Below are 13,824 nucleotides of genomic sequence, written 5' to 3' on the forward strand. Positions count from 1 at the left end.
GGTGACAGTTAACAGGTTAAACATTTTCAGTTAACATATATTACATTTCAAGTAACAAGCTTCAGCTTCAGTTTTAGTTAAGTATAATTTACATTTAATCATTTAGCAGATGCTTTTATCCAAAGCAACTTACAAATGAGGACAATAGAAACAATCAAACCGACAACAGAGCAATGATATGTAAGTTCTGTGACAAGTCCAATGCAATACAAATAGCAAGTTTTTTAAAAAGAAAACAAGTAATAGAACAGAAAAAGTATAGAGAACGCAAGTGTTTTATAATAAACAGAAAGAAAACAAGTAGATGGAATAGAGATAGTTAACTATAATAACCCTATATCAAATCAGGCCATGTTTCTATTACTCAAACTAATTTTGATCTGAAAATAAACAGCACGCAACATAGGAAACAGACATTTGCTTGAAATAACACATCTGCAAGTTCAATACCTCTGTTTGTTCTGTGGCAGAGCTTTGGAGTCCACAGCAAACATCTTTGACACAAAGACGATTACCGGCGCCGTCTCATCAGCCGAACAATCTAGAAATGCTACAGGGGACAAACACACAGAGCAAACAGATTAAAGAAGTCTTATTGAATGCCAGCAACACCTGTGTAGTTGTACAATTCGGACTTTGAACACAATACGGATGGGACACGGTGTGGTCTTTTCATATGAATACGAAATCAAGCAAATTTCACACCTAAGCGCCTTTAGAAACGACTTTAAAGCGTGATATTACAAACCCTAAGCTTGTCTTTTTAACACGAGCTCAAGGAAACCTCAGCCTGAGGCCACACCAAATTAACAGCATCCTGCTATTACACAAACTCTTGTCAGAACTGTGTAAAAGCTGGAGAAACAAATGCCCCCAACTTTACCAACAGACGGCTGCAAAAGTTGTTTAATCGACTAAAGTTTATTCAATGCACTTCAGATTTTTTGCGCATCAAGAACCAACTTTTGGGTTCTCGAGCAGCTATATAGTAGTCTGTAGAAATGTTTTATTAAGGGTACAGAACAGCGTACTGAGGTCTGGGGGCTTTGAAGGAGAAACACAAAGATGGACCTATTGAGAATGAAATGCTCTTTACGACATGTCTACAATATTTAGAGCAGTACTTCAATTTCTCATACGATGTGTATTTTTCAAATATCGTGTAGTTGAAGAGCACTGGATAGACTGTAATGGGAGGAAACATAATTAACTGCATACCCTTATTACTAATGGTTATAACTTTTACAGTTAATAACCCACACAACTTACTCTCTTTAACATGGCAGGGCAGAAAATGCAAACAAAAATCACATAATACAGTCAAAAATGAATTTTACTGTATAAAACAGGATGTCAATTTAGCAATATTTGATGAATAAATCTATTAAATAAATGTTTGATGAATAAATTAAACAACAAATGTTGTACAGTAGATTGTACTTTTTACAAAATAATAATAATTTATTAAAAAACAACTCATAGATATGCACTATAACCTGGTAAAACATGAAAAAGAAGTTTGATCTATCTTGAAGAATAACAACAGAAATACACGCACTTAAAGAAATAATAATAATAATAATAATAATACAATTTATTAAAACATTATTTATAAGGAGTGTCACAACCTAAAGAACTACAACAACAACAACAACACAAATATAATGTTAATTGAATTAAATTATATAATATTTAAGTAAAAAACTAAATAGCAGCTAGAGTCCTTACCAGGTCAAGAAAATATGATCATATTACCCCAATTTTACAGTCTCTGCACTGGCTACCTATTAAGTTCCGTATCAGTTACAAATTATCATTACTTACCTATAAGGCCCTAAATGGTTTAGCTCCAGCGTACCTAACTAGCCTTCTACCACGTTACAACCCATCACACACCCTAAGGTCACAAAACGCTGGACTTTTGCTAGTTCCTAGGATAGCAAAGTCCACTAAAGGAGGTAGAGCTTTCTCACATTTGGCTCCAAAACTCTGGAATAGCCTTCCTGATAATGTTCGGGGTTCAGACACACTCTCTCTGTTTAAATCTAGATTAAAAACACATCTCTTTCGCCAAGCATTCGAATAATGTTTCTTTTTAATTGTGAGTGTAGTTGCATCTGTTCAAAGGTGCATTTTTATTCATTAGTTTGGTTAAACTAATTTTACTTTGTTGGATCAGCAGCTATGCTAATGATGTCTGTATTTTGCTTCTATGTTTCGCCACGGGATTTACATCCCGTGGTAACTAGGATTTACACAAGCTCCAGTCTGGATCCAGAACACCTGAGAAGAGATGATGCTGACCCTCAGAGGACCCTAGATGATGCTAACCTTGAATCAACAAACAGAACTAACAATTATTGCTAAATGTGTCACTGAATCATATAATAACTTAATAATATTGATAGTTCATCGTCTAGCTGACTACGTCTTGTATTAATATTATTATTTTTATTTTTTTTTCAAAAATCCTGTCAAATGTGCACAAACTACTAGCTACTACTAAATATTGTAGAAACATAATTTTCTGTAAAGTTGCTTTGTAACGATTTATTTTGTAAAAAGCGCTATACAAATAAACTTGAATTGAAAAAAATAGTTTTATAAACTGATTACTAACATTTTTTATAGTAAATTTGTATTTGGTATAATATTTTTTTCTATAAAACTTGTGGTATAAACCTATATAAATGTCCAGACATGCAAAGGAAAAATAATGTGGTATACTGTGAATCTTAAAATATATTATATATTATACATATATATATATATATATATATATATATATTTTTTTTTAGCTTTAAAAAAAGCCACACGTCAAATGTGGAGCTACTGAATCCAAACACAGTTCACAGAGCAGTGAGTGGACAGGTGCTGCAGTCCTAGAAAGCTTCCAGTGGGCAGAAAGTGCTAGAAAAGATCTGAGGGCGCTGTTTTCATGAAAAAAAAAAAGAGCACATGCATGCAAAACGTGTGAGTTTCCAAAACGTGGTATTCACAGATGGAGTCTGGCGGCAGGAAACGCTGTGTGAATCACATCCTCTGCTTACAGCTTCTCTGCTGTAGCCTTTAACACACACTCACCCTTTTTTAGCTCCTGTGTTTGCTCGGGCAGAGAGTCGAACCTGCGCGCTCCCACGCTCATCAGCTTTTCCACTCTCTCCGCCGAGATCTCAGCTGGGCTGGGCAGCTTTTCACACACCATTGCTGAGTAACAGTTCAAGAAAACACACTCCACTGGCACTTTCCATAAATAGGGAACAAAATAGGCCCTGAAATGTTTTTTTTTTTTTTTTTAATGGTCGTAAAGAAAAGTACTTTACTTCAAAAAACTTTGCTTGTTAACCTCAGGATGTAATTTAAGATATTTTATCCTTTCATATTAAATGTATTTATTTGAGGTGTGCAGCCCTGTTAGCAAATTGAGATGCATGCAAATAATCAAAAATAAACACACAGTTTATATTTCTTTTTTTTATTATTATTTATGTTTTTTTTTTTTCTAAAATAAAGTCAAGTTTTTTAATGTTTTTGAAAACAATTATTTTATGTTCATCAAGAATGAACTTTATTGAAAGGAATATATAAACATTAATACTGTGAAATATTATAATTTATTAATAATAGATTATTTCAGTCTTGAGTGTCCCATGACCCTTCAGAAATCATTCTAATATGATGATATGATAAACAACAGTTGTGCTGCTTAGCTTTTTATGGCAAAGTTGTTGTTGTTGTTGTTTTTATTTTGTCTAAAAGGTTCCATAAAGAACCTTTAACATCTGAAGGACCTTTCTGTTTCACAAAAGGTTATTTGTTGCCGAACAAAGGTCATCACTGTGAAGAAGCTTTTGAAGCACCTTTATTTTGGAGAGTGTTCCCCAGTTATAGATGCAAGAAAGTAGGGACCAATTAGAGTTCATTATGTAAATGAATGCAAGAGACCAATCAGAATGCAGTGTTTACACATCTGTGATGCTGAAACAACACTGTAAAGTCTAATATTACATTTCTTAAAAAGTTTGTTATAAACACCAAAATTGGCTCAAAATTCTCAACAAAACTAATAACTTCCTAAGAAACTAATACTTTTATTCAGCAAGGATGCATTCAAATTAATCAAAAGTGACAGTAAAGACTTTTAGGCTGGATTTTAGATTTAGATCATCAGTTCCAAAAAAAAAAAAAAATTAAGTAGCATAACTGTTTTCAACACTGATAAAAAAAAAAGAAAAAAAAAGAAAAAAAAGTTTCTTGAGCAGCAAATTACAAAAAATAAAAAAAAAATTATTAAAAAAAATCTTACTGACCCCAATCTTTTAAATGCTATGTTCGTGTCGTGAAGGATACAGAGCACGGCTTGAGACACAGGAAGCCACTGGCTGCAGATGGCACTGAGGAGCACTTTGGGGTCTGAGTGTCTCAGGTCACGAGACATGACCTTTAACCCCAGAGAGGTCACCATCTTCTCCACCTTTTCTTTGTCCCTGGAAAAGCATAAGCGAAATGTAAAAGAAACTGGAAACACGCATTTAAAGTGACTCTTTCCTTTTGCATTAAAAATGAAACTGTGTTGATGAATTATGGACAGTTAGACTGATATTACGCATTCAGAGGTAAGTTTTATTTCATGACTAAACACTGCACACCAAGTTTTAGTATTTTAGTTGAGTGCTTTTGTTATTCATATTTTAGTTTCTATTTTGCTTTAACTTATTCATAATTATCTTATAATAAAAAAAACTGAACTTTTTTCAAATATTTTTGCATTCTGTTAGTAATTTTGCACATAAACACACTTATTTCTGTTACTTGTCAAGAGAATAATTGTAGAATAATGAATAATGGCAAATCATGTGTTGATGTCAATTTCTCCTTATAGGAAGTTACCTTCTAGTGACCACAGCGTCATACATACTCCAGATATTATCCAGGACAAGCTGCACAAACAGAGGTTTCTTTCCTTTGGACTGTAAAGACAAAGAAAGACAGAGTAAACAAGCATGATGTATAAGGAAAAGAGAATGCATCATACTCAAATAAACAAATTAAGCCAGCATGTAAAGGACCCAGGGACTATAAGGACTCATTAGTTGCTTTTAAGATTTGGAGTCATAATAAAAAGTCTCTGATTTGACTGAACAAGGTCAAACTCTTCACTAACATATGAGCTCAGATGAGTTTAAAGGCTTAAGTTAGGCTCGTCCTGCAAATCAATATTGCCGTCTGGAAGTCTCATCGCCCTGCATAACTAACTCTGCCTGCCAGAGTAGAATAATGGCAGTGATTGATCAGTTTAGGATGAAGACTTTTTATTTAAAAATAAAATTTAAGTGTCGTATGGCTGCCTAGTCAAATCCGAGTGCCAAACTCATAGATCTTCAAAGGCTTTATTATTCAGATCCTCATACTTCAGATCTCTGACATGAGGGTTCTTATTAACCAATGCACAAAATTTCCTCATATTGTTCATGGGACAATGACAAATGAACTTCAGAATATACATTTTTGTTAAACCTTTCACATTGAGTTTAAAACACTCATGCTTTAAATGTGATAAGTGCTCACAAATGTGCTGGAAAGAGGATCAATAAGACTATGTGCAATAAAAACGCAGAAGACGACTTGGACTATAAACCTTGTGAGCGGTATACAAACGAATATGGAAAAATACATTTATTAATCTGTGTTAATGTCAGTTAATTTTCTGATTTATTCACTCTGGGACCAGGTTTAAAAATATTGTTTTCACTCCCCCAGAACTCCGGATCCGTGTGGACAACTAATTTTTCTGTAAATTAAAAATTTGAAAGTTAGTACTTGCGATGGCTCATCTTGTGAGCCATCGCAAGTACTACAACCACTGGCAAGGAGTAAAGAGTGAAAACCAACCATGTAAGCTAAATTTAACAAATTTGGTGAGCATGAGAAAACTTTTTGAACAGCAGTGTGCTTTTTTCAGTATTTTATTAATGCATTTTAATTCAGAAATGTAAAAACGTCCATCATAGAAGTGTAGTCAAATGACTGTCTGTATAATTTTCGAATCCAAATACAAAATACAGGAGTCACATTTTTGACCCTTATAACACCATATCCAGGTCTATGTTTGTGTGGATCACTTGTTAATGGGAGGGAAGAGGATGTTCCAGACTTATGTGTGCGTGTGTTATTAAGGTGAGGTTTCAGTGAGGGAACTGAAGTCCATTAGCATAACTACGACATATCTGAATGCCCTAAATGGCACTACAAACCAGAGCATCTAATGGAGGGTCTCTGCTGTCACATCACTTCCTGTCAGTCTCTCAAAGGGGAACAGCAGATAGATATGGCTACTTCAACATTTTCAAAGATAGTCAAGCAGAGTATGTAATGTGCCACACTCAACTTAAAAGTTGCAGCTCTTTCAGCATTTAATGGTCCACAACACAGACCTTTCCGAAAGGATTCTGCAGGTATTACGAAGCGCAAATTTAAGACATTTTAAGACCTTTTTGAGATCAGTTAAAGAAAATGTAAGTTAATACATTAAAGGTAACAATACGCCAATATATTCTCTAAATGTAAACTACTCTAGGGCAGCAGACAAGGAGTAAAAGCAACAGTTATACAGCTTCCAACAGATCTCTATTGCTTTTTTATTTTTTTTTAAAGCTCAATTAGAATATGGAAATAAATATTAATGTACCTTCAGATCACACTGCAAAATCATGATGAAAATTATTTCTTAGTATCTTAGTCTTTTTTTCCAGTGCAAATGTCTAAAGATGCTTTAATCAACAAGCAGAACGATATAAAAAGTCTTATTTTCTGTGAAACTGATCAAAATGATTCATTTTGAATCTCAAGTAAATGTATCTTGATTTAAGGATGTTTATTTGAACTGGAAAATGAGACAAAAATACTAATGATATTTATTCTTTGCAGTGCATGCAATATTGAATGCCATAATTTTATGAATTTAAGGCTTTCTTCTCCACCTTTTAAGGCTTTAATTTGAGGAAGGGCAACTTAAGACTTTTAAGACTTGCATAGACACCATTTCCTCGAAATAAAGTATGAAAAAAATTTTTTGGATGAAAAACAACATGCCCTATTGAAAACCATGGCATCATACAATGCAACTTTACTATTTTTCTAATGTTTTAATTAATATAGAATTATAAAGTATACTATGATATTACCATGGTACTAGTGCAAAAACCATGTTAAAAAGTGTGACTGTAAGATAGTACCTGAGCTCCCTTCATGATTTTTTTGGCTTTGGCGTTGAGGTAGAAGTCGCCCCACAGGGTCTTGAGCAGAACTGAGGAGCGGATGCCCATTTTCTGACTGTACATCTCCGCAAACTGATGAATGCTATCAGAGAATTAGAGAAAAGACAACTCAGCATCATTATTTGCACTTGTCATTTGTTATTTATTTTATTACAGCCCATTCATTTGTAAGAATGCAGTTCAAAGAGGTCTGTGATGTCAACGCCGTCTCTAATCTATGACAGCTGTAAGATCACTGCATAATTAACAAGTAACTAAATTTAACAGAACATTAACAGCTGCAATGCCAAACATCATGCTGTTTTACTGAGTTATATTCAGTAAGATATCATTACCCTTGATCTTCAAAAACATATTTCTGTCTGAGTCATAGAACGGTGGTAAGTGCATGAAAACATGTTGGACATCCAGCTGATGCAAGTTCTGGTCTTCATCATATAATATATACATAATACACCAGGGATTCTATAACTTCTTCTGCAGCCAAACTAAGGCCCTTATGAAATCTGTTTTTTCCCATTTTATTTTTTCTGGATTTGAATAAAAATTTTCTCGACTAAATTAAATTGTATTAATCAAAAAGAATCTCTAATTAATTAAAATCATGAAACTTATACATTTTCATATACATTTATTAAAAGTTGAACAAAAATGACATGTTTAGGACAACATTTTTAAATTTCTCACCACATTTTTTATTGTAACCAAAATCTTTTTTTAGCATTTCTAATTATCTGAGTGCACAAATCAACATAATTTATTTCTTTTTTTTTCTTAAAGTAGCCTTATGTTTTTTTTCCCCTGAAAAATAATCTGTTGTGTATTTAGATTATTCTTCCTATCAAATGAATGCACAAAACATTCATTCCATTTATCTTTTAATAACTGAAAATTAACTTAATTTTTGTATGATAACGGTTTTCTGATGTCAATTAATGTTCACGGAACTTTTAGTTATACAAATAACATAATACAAATATTTTTTTAGATAGCGTTTAAATTATTTATTAATTTTACATTTTTTATGAGTTAAATAATAACTCAAAACCCCAGTTCCTTGTATGCATCTAAAATATAAAAATATACACACAAGCATAATCAATTAAAATGCATGTTGATTTTACATGGATACATGTAAAGGAAACAAATTATCAATGCAATTTATATAAGTCTAAAGTACATGTAATATATATTAAATCATCCATCCAAAATGCAAACATTAACTAACAATGTAGTAGTTATAGTATTTTTTCATCTTTGTTAGCATGAGTAAATAATAATACAAATCTTCATTGTTAGTTCATGTTAGCTTATATCCATTAAAAACTATTAACAGACACAACTTGAGATTTTAATAATGTATTAGTAAATATTGAAATTAACATGAAATGAAATCATTGTAGGTTCATGATAAATAAATGTTAACAAACAGAACCTTACTGTAAAGTGTTAAGAATCTGAATCTTCTAAAACTTTTTCAAATTGGTTTAGATGTCCATGTTTGACTTCTAACTAGGCCACCTTTTCCTGGTCTACATAAAAAAGCCCCCTTAGCCTCTTGTGTTTGTGCTTGAGAGATTGATGCGTCACATTTGCATCGGTTCAGCACAACTTAATGACGTCTAGAAATCATAAAACAAGGCCTCCATTACGGTAATGGACTGAAACAAGTCTTTCTAGGCCATATGCTAATATACCCTCCATGAGAATTAATCTTTAAGGAAAATGAAAAGATGTACAGAGCACTTTAGTACTTTCTGTATGGAAAAAAAAACGCTCATACATTTTTTTCTAACATCATATTTTGTGTTTCACTCAAGTAACAACACGATAAAGGGAACAGTATAACATGAGAGTGAGTAAATGATGTCCAACTTTTTGACTGACCTATTCTTTTAATCTCAAACTGCAAAAAGGTCCTTGAGTCTGGAGTGCTTTTATAATATAAAACATGCTGAAAGTGATGAGCGTTGGTGTAAAAAACATCCTCATGCTCTCCAGAGGAGTGCTGTGTTTGGTTTGGTCAGCTTTTAGAAATATCCACCTACACCAGTCGTATTAGTACTTTACTTTAACCCTTATTTCAAGTATCTAAAAAGTATCTAAAAAAAATGTGTAATACATTAAAAAGGCGGGGAGTCCTGATGTTGAAATCTAGTATAGTATTGCCATCTTGTGAGCCATCGCAAGTACTACAACCACTGGCAAGGTGTAAAGAGTGAAAACCAACCATGTAAGCTACTTTTGATCAAATGTTCGGATAAATTCATTGCAAAAAATGTGAAAGCGCCCTCAGTTTGAGAAAGCGTAAGTTGTACCTGAAGCCCCAGCCGTCTATAGCGCTGGCAAACACCACATTTCCACGGTCAGGACTGAAGTAGAGGTCCGAGTCATCGGTTTCTTCTAACCCTGCGCTCCAGTCGTACACCTGATCTCCGCTGCCGCTCTCTGTACAGCTGCTCTGAGCTTCTGCGTCCTTCTCCGTGCGCTCCTCCAGGACTTTAGAGGTGAATAACGAGCCAGTAACTGCATTCACCTACAGAACAAGCGCAAACAAACATTTAGAGAATTTCACTGTTGTCCAGAAACATTGTACAGAGACACGTCAACGGGTCATATCACAAAAATTATTACATTTCCCTGATCTTTGGACTATGAAAAACGACTAACTTTCCTAAGTCAAAACATCCTCCTCAGTAAAAAAATAAATAACCAAAATTATTTTTATTATTATTATTAATTATTATTATTATTATTATTATTATTATTATGTTTTAAGTCCCTTATCTCCAAAAAGGCTGCATTTATTTGGTCAAATATACAGTAGAAATATTGTAAAATAATATTGTGTTAAGTGTGTTATTTCCATTTAAAATTATTATATTTATTCATTGGTGTTATCATATTTATTAACTTATTATTAAACATCATATTTTAAAATCGTATTTATTCCAATAATAGTACGGAAGAATGTTCATCCTTTAGAAATCACTCTAATATGCTGATTTCCTGCTCAAGAAAATTCTACTTACTATAAATGTGTTGAAAACAATATTTTTGTGGAAAGCACAGGGTAAATAGTAAATTCAAAATAACAGCATTTATTTAACATAATATATAATAACATGTAATATATTTTTTGTAACAATGTATACATCTTTTTACTGTCCGTTTTAATCAATTTAATGTGTATATGCTAAATTCAAAAATCTATTTATTTAAAAAAATTCTTACTGACCTCAAAACTAATGATAAAAATATATATATAAACTTTTTGGTTTAAAATTTTTATTTTAAAAAGTATACAATTTATACAATAGAAGTTGTATAAACACATCCCTATGTGTAATAGTTCATAGTTCATTTATGTTTTGGAGCTCTGACTCACCTGCTCTAGTATCTTCTGCAGGTGAGTGTACGCCTCCTGTGACGTGAGTTTCAGCTCCACGATCAGCCGGTCGATTTTGTTGATGACAAGAACAGGACGGATATTCTCCAGCCAAGCCTGTCGTAGAACAACTTGTGTCTAAAGTAGAAAAAAAAAAGAGATGTTGTAAAGGTTTAAAAACAGAACCATCATCAACCGCACAAGCATATCTGACAGGTAAATTCAGAAATTTTACTGCAAGAAATAAAGCAAATATCTAGATATCTAATATAGGTATACTTAATCTATAGCATTGTGATTAAAGATGCCTTTCATGACCATTTGTAGCCTGGTGATGATACCTGTGGACACACTCCCTCCACAGCATCAACAACAACAATGGCCCCATCACACAGTCTGACAGCAGTGGACACCTCCGAGGAGAAGTCCACATGACCGGGAGAGTCGATCAGATTAATGAGGTACTCGTTTCCTCCTGCAATGACAACCGTACAGTTCTTACCCGTGAGTCACAGCAGTGCATAGTGCTGAATCAGTAAAGCTACAGACCGCAGTGGCCATTACCTGCTGTATAGTGTAATGAAATAGCGCTGGACTTCATAGTGATTCCTCTGATCTGCTCGTCCTCCCTGCTGTCCAAATATCTCAGCTACAGGAACAGACAGAAAACAGCTGTCGTTTCAGATCACAATGACAGGGAGGACATGTCCTATTCCTCCGCCGAAACAAAAGTGGCAAATATACTGTATTTTGCATGAAGGCTAATCTTACATTATTTTCTAAACTGAGCCAAGCAATTATTTCCCTCTGATTTGATGGGTTGTTAATGGTTAGAGTTGGAGTAAGGACTATGTTTGTTTGACACAGAGTACTACAATTTTCACACGAATCGCTTGGAGTTTATGATATACAACTTTGTCTGCTGAATTTTGGAAATATTCCAAGTTGGAAATTTACCTGTAATTTATGGCAATTAAATAAAAATTTGGTGAAATTTATAAAACTATATAATTTACAAACATACATGTAAACATTTTGTTTGATCATAGACTAACATCCATGCAAGCTAATAACATTTTTATAAATGACAATTTTTTGGGGAATCTGTGAAACCTTTTTCAGGATTTATTGATGAAAACTTATGAACAGTGTTTATTCAAAATAGAAATCTTTTCTTTTCTAACAATATAAGTCTTATAATAAGTCTTTACTATTAATTTATCATTATTATCAATTTAACACATCCTTGTTGAATAAAAGTACTAATTTCTTTGAAAAAAAAAAAGACTAAATAAATAAATGAGGGCAAAAAATACTTGCCATAACTTTTGAATGGTAGTTAAAAAAGAAAAGAAAAAAGGATTTCTATTTTAAATAAATACTGTTCTTTTTTTAACTCTTTACTTATATTACAGAATCTGTTAGCATTTTGAATTAACTTTTATTTTTATATTTTGAGGTTTCATTTTAGTTGAGGTTTTAGTAATTTAGAGATTAAGTGATTTATTTATTTTTTATTTAACTTAACGTACTTAAACATTTATTTATTTTATTTAAACGTTTTAGTTATTTTTACTTTTTCTAGATTTAAGCTTCTCATCTAATATTTACATTTTATATAAGCTTATTTAAATTAGCAAATTAGATTTTTAATACTTTTAGTTAACAAGAACACTAATGACAATATGTAGTTAAAGATGCACTGTCAACATTTTTCTCATTAAAAAAAAAAAATCTCTTAATTTTTTTTTTTTCAGTGTTTATCATAAAAATGTTGGAAAAAGCATTAGTAATTGTGCAGATTTTTATTAGACTAATAACTGATTTTCTCTGTAGGTCCACTTACCTTTCCTGCTAAACGACTTGATATAATACCATTACTCGCCACCAGGCAGTCTGCTAATGTCGTCTTCCCTATGGGAACACACACATTTACATAATTTACAATTTCGTTTAAACCAAAATCTTGTGGTAGATGCCTAACAGTTAATAAAAGCAAAGACCTGACTCATATCATATCCTTTAAACTCACCATGATCTACATGAGCAAGAATACACAGATTCCTGATGTTTGATGTTTTCTTCTGCAGTGCAATTATCTTCTCCAAAATTGTGTGACCCATTTTTGACTTTCTATACCATGAAGATGAAGCACAGAAGATAATTTCATTATTAGTGCAAATACATATATAGCAACCTCAAAAAGCATTTGGGCAAGTGCCACTGCATTAAACAGTGAAACAAAATATAAAAAAGTGACATCTGCAATAAAATGCTGCTCAAGCTATTGTAGCACAATAACAACAGATATTTTCCCCCCTAGAATTTATTCTATTGTAAAAAGTAATATATATATATATATATATATATATATATATATATATATATATATATATATATATATATATATATATATATATATATATATATATATATGGATATCCTGAAATGAATAGAAAAACGTAGGAACTTACTGCTACACCATTTTAGTCAACTAATTTGAAAGCATATCCTCATAAAAACAAAATAATATAATGTCATAATTATGGTAAAAGATTGGTTTCAACCCTGAATGGTTAGAAATGTTATAAAAGAGATGAAGGGAGCATCAGATGACTAACATTTTAACAGTATGTCAACTGTTTTATCATTTCAAAACTTTCTTTTTTATGTTTTGGGTGTACTTGCGCTACGCCACTTGATTTGACATTTTGTTGTACAAGTAATGCAATTTTTTGTGTGTCCAAATTCTTTCTTAAACACAAAATATGCCTTTGAAGTCGACCAGGTTTTAAATGCCGTTCTTTCAAAACAAACCCGCGTGTGTTTTGTTGAGAAATGGAAGATTTCGCCACTTTATTTCTCGCATTCACCTCACATTCACTCATTCAGACGCTCATTTGACACAAGTTTTCAAAACAACGTCCATTCAACTAACGTAAGATGAACAAACTGAACATTCAGCGCAAACATATATCACATCGTAATATTTAAACTCGCATCCTTATCAAAAATAAAACAGATACTAACTTTCAATAAATCTTAAAATCATCAGCATGAGAAATGACAACAGATACTCACATGTTCCTCCAGTCCCGGAAACGCAAATATACGTTATACCCGTCGCACGCGTCATACGTAATACGTTACGCTGCGTCG

The 13,824-nt window shown here is 32.6% G+C and overlaps 1 protein-coding gene across 2 annotated transcripts in view; it reads right to left on the minus strand.

Moving 5' to 3' along the window:
- Positions 1 to 13,797, minus strand: part of LOC113105687 (elongation factor-like GTPase 1) — a 91,524-nt gene extending 77,727 nt beyond the window's left edge. Inside the window, exons 1-12 of one of the 2 annotated variants that reach the window (XM_026266921.1) lie at positions 13,747 to 13,797; positions 12,698 to 12,798; positions 12,512 to 12,579; positions 11,230 to 11,314; positions 11,007 to 11,140; positions 10,666 to 10,803; positions 9,596 to 9,813; positions 7,236 to 7,359; positions 4,891 to 4,970; positions 4,351 to 4,487; positions 3,085 to 3,207; positions 451 to 550 (exon numbers count right to left, since the gene is read on the minus strand). In XM_026266921.1, the coding sequence (XP_026122706.1) occupies positions 451 to 550; positions 3,085 to 3,207; positions 4,351 to 4,487; positions 4,891 to 4,970; positions 7,236 to 7,359; positions 9,596 to 9,813; positions 10,666 to 10,803; positions 11,007 to 11,140; positions 11,230 to 11,314; positions 12,512 to 12,579; positions 12,698 to 12,788 (1,298 nt within the window). In that variant the 5' untranslated portion in view covers positions 12,789 to 12,798; positions 13,747 to 13,797. The other variant, XM_026266922.1, reaches the window with a different exon arrangement.
- Between the last annotated feature and the right edge of the window lie 27 nt (positions 13,798 to 13,824).

The sequence above is a fragment of the Carassius auratus genome, chromosome 7 (assembly GCF_003368295.1).
Source record: "Carassius auratus strain Wakin chromosome 7, ASM336829v1, whole genome shotgun sequence".
Lineage (NCBI taxonomy): Eukaryota > Metazoa > Chordata > Actinopteri > Cypriniformes > Cyprinidae > Carassius > Carassius auratus.